This window comes from Eptesicus fuscus, chromosome 1, assembly GCF_027574615.1.
Source record: "Eptesicus fuscus isolate TK198812 chromosome 1, DD_ASM_mEF_20220401, whole genome shotgun sequence".
Taxonomy (NCBI): domain Eukaryota; kingdom Metazoa; phylum Chordata; class Mammalia; order Chiroptera; family Vespertilionidae; genus Eptesicus; species Eptesicus fuscus.
The window spans coordinates 40,197,751-40,201,212 of NC_072473.1; the positions used below are offsets into that span (position 1 = coordinate 40,197,751).

General features: G+C 48.7%; 1 protein-coding gene across 1 annotated transcript; it reads right to left on the reverse strand.

Moving 5' to 3' along the window:
• Positions 1 to 601: 601 nt before the first annotated feature.
• LOC129149757 (germ cell-less protein-like 1) lies at positions 602 to 2,104 on the reverse strand. The gene has a single exon (XM_054718780.1). The coding sequence runs from the start codon at positions 2,102 to 2,104 to the stop codon at positions 602 to 604; it is 1,503 nt and encodes a 500-aa protein (XP_054574755.1).
• Positions 2,105 to 3,462: the final 1,358 nt, after the last annotated feature.

The following is a 3,462-nucleotide window of genomic DNA, read 5'->3' on the forward strand; positions in this document are numbered from 1 at the left end:
CAAGTAATACACTCAGTGGCCGGAAATGGGAAAGGGGTAAAAATCCCAATGGATCCAGTGGGGTGAGTCAGGCAGGGCAGCTCTAAAAACACCAAGTCAAAGAGAAGTCAAAGTATTCCTTTAAATTTTTTAAGCTAAACTCAAGAAAATACTTAATAGGCATATGGAAAGTTGCTCAACATGACCAATCATCAGGGAAATGCAAATAAAGAAAAGAAAAAGAGCTAAACCAAGAGTTGTAGAGTTTCTCTTTAAAGTCAATTGGTCTTTGTTTCACAGAAATGATGTGGGGCGTGGGGGGGGGGGGGGGGGGGCGGAGCGGGATGCCTATGTATGTAAAACCAGGAGAACAGGTTGCTACATGAAAGCAGGAATGAGTTCTTGAGGTGCTTGAGGGCTTCAAAATGTGTCCTCTTCATAAGCGCTGGTAAACAGTCTCAACTATCACAAGCTGCAGTTCAACAGAGCCTCTGACAGAATTTGGTCACCAGAGATGGGCAAGGCCAGTTGATCCCATGGAGAGATCTGGCATCTAGAGAAAGCTGACTGCTCCTGTGCCCAGAAAAGAGCTGCTCGGCTCTCTGAGCTTTGGTGGGGGTCCTTACTCTTGAGAGGACCCCTCTCTGGGGAGGTACAGGAAGTTACAGGCCACATATATGGGGAAGACCACATCTTGGTTCCCCAGGTTCGCTACCTCTAGCTCTTCATCTTTTCCCAGGGAAAGCACCTGGTATTCTGTGTCCTTCCTGAAAACGGTTCTTCCAGCCCTGTCCAGGGAAACCAGGCACAGGCGGAACGCAATCTTTCTCTGCCAGAGTAAGCTGACCCCGAGGCCGTGGGAATTGTTCAGTGCACTGCGCCTGAAGGTGACACGCCGGCTGGCGTAGCACACTACCAAGTCCCAGCCAAAGTTGAAGCCTGCCCACCGCCAGCTGCATGGCTCTTCCCTGTGGACCCGGTGCCCGCACCGCATGGTGTTCCCCTGGAAGTTGGACACGTGGACGGCAATGGGCCCGAGCTCCCTGGTTTGCTCAGCCCGGAGGAGGGCAAGCCATTGCTCTTTGTACACTGGGGTCAGCCACGTGGCAGGGATCAGTGCATCCTGGTCAATGATGCGTGCTGATGGCAGGTCACAGACTATGTAGGCCAGCCGCAGATGCTGGAACACTGGCACGAAGGCTCTGCCCTGCGGGGTCTCCAAGAAAGGGGTGCCATCCAACTCCCTCTTGGACCTTGCAAACCACAAGTTGGCGTCGGACAATAAGGCTCTGTGGGGGCCCCTCCATGTCGGCTGAAGCTGCAAGTACATCCACTTTTTCAGCATTGTGTACACATCCATCTCCACTTCCATCACTAAGAGCTCTGAAGAGACAATGAGCTCTTCCATGATATCCAGGTTGATTTCTCGCATTAGTTCCTCACTATGGTGAGTCATCAGGTTGTCCAGCAGCCACTGAAAGCACATGGTCCTGATGTTTGGGAGGCCGTAGCTCCCAGCAGAGTAGTAGTAGCTGCATACGGTCTGGACACTAACCGTTTCCTCCATGATCTCCCCACACTGTTGAATCAGCTCGTCGAGCTGCAGCATGCTGGCCGTGGCCAGGATGGGGACGACTCGGCGGGGTTGAATGAGCACGGAGTCTTCGTACAAAGAGCCTAAAGCCTCATGCAGTGCCTCACGATCAATGTTCTCGTCAGGCATTTGCAACTCTATGGTATTCATGGTTGCTTCCCTCCAAGCACCACTGAACATGCTAGCGAAGTAACCTGACTGGCACAAGTAGACCCTGTGCAAGTTCCACACCTCCCCTAGTGCGCGGATCTGCACATCACTGCCTTCACCCCTTAAGAAGAGTGCCTCGTAAACGGAACCTGAACTGTCTTTGGTGTGTTTCCGGTGGGGCTCTTGTTCGTGAGGCTCTCCTGAGTCTGCCTTCCTTTTGACGCCACCCTGACTGGGGCTGGAGCCGCCCGCTTCACTCTCCTCCTCCACCTCACCAACTACTGCCATGGCTGCCACTTCCTCCTCCTCCCCACCGGCACCTGGCTGCTCTGGAGCATGGCCCCGCCTGAGCCATAGCATCCGACTGCTTAGTGCCCCCATGGCCTGTATGTACCTCAAAGCACAAAGGACGCACTCCTCTCAAGGTGAAGCTTCCACTGGCACTAGCTCAGCCCGGAGGGCTTCTGGGTACAGTTGGCGTCTGCTCTCGCGTCTGCTAGGAAACAACGCGAGAGAAGGGCATGCCCTACCCGGAAGACCACTCTGTGCACCTTCTCCGACTGAGGTGATTGCTCTGTGGCTCCCTTCACACACTGATGATTTAATAGAGGCCTTTGTGTGTGAGTTTTCCTTCTACTTTCAAGAACACAATTCTGGTCGCCGACCCCCCCGCCCCCGCCTAAAATATTTAGTGATCATTTAGAGGGAGAATGACATCTTGATGCCAGCTTTGTCCTCTAGGCACGTTAACTTCCTTTATTAACTTCTTTCTTTTCTTCAAGGTAAATCTGGATTTTAATCGCAATTTTGCCATGACCACAGTTTTCCTTCTCTTAAAATAGGAATAAAAATAGAATCACTCAGTTTTGCTGTGGAGAGTAGGGATAATATATATAAAAAGCAGGACACATATTATACACTCAGTACACAATATATTCTTTATATTAATGGAAAAATAAATATGCAGTAGTTTTAAAATTGCACAAAACATTTCATTGACTGTTATGATTGTTACATTATTCTGGTATATAAGTTTTGGACTGAAATTTCATTTTTGCTGTTTTCTTTTAATCTTGAATGATCATCATTGCATTTAAAAGACATGAAGTCCTCTTCCACTTTGGTCATCCTTGTGGAACAATCACAAGTCCTGTCTCAGAAGAGTAATATAGTTTAGCTTGAGCCTGTCAAGGCCCTCTCCTCACGTGCCATATTCACCATGGATATATGAAACAAGCAAGCCATTAGTTCCTGAAAAAGCCATCTCTCTTCAGTGGGGTTGCCACCGTCAGAGGATTTGAGTCTGTCACTACTGGAGCCATCTTGTTCACCTTGATGAGACAGCCTACAAACACACACACAAAACAAACAAACAACACCAAAAAACAAGCATGAGCTAGCAGAGCAGAGACACAGAAAGACCAATAGTGTTTAGGATATTTGAGGCCCATAATCATATTTTCCAGTGACATTACCTAAATAAAGGCCAATTATTAGGTTCATTTGAGTTGAATTTCTATCACTCTCAATAAGACATGATACTTTTTTTTTATTTTTTACACTAAGAGAGATATCCCCAATTCTCCAACCCCCATGCCTACCTCCACCCAGCCCTCACCCTCCCTTTCCTCTGGCAAACACTGCACTGTTGTCTGTGTCTATAGGTTATGCATATATGGTCTTTGCCTAATCCAAGCATGTCAAACATGCAGTATGTGGGCCACGTGTGGACCATCACG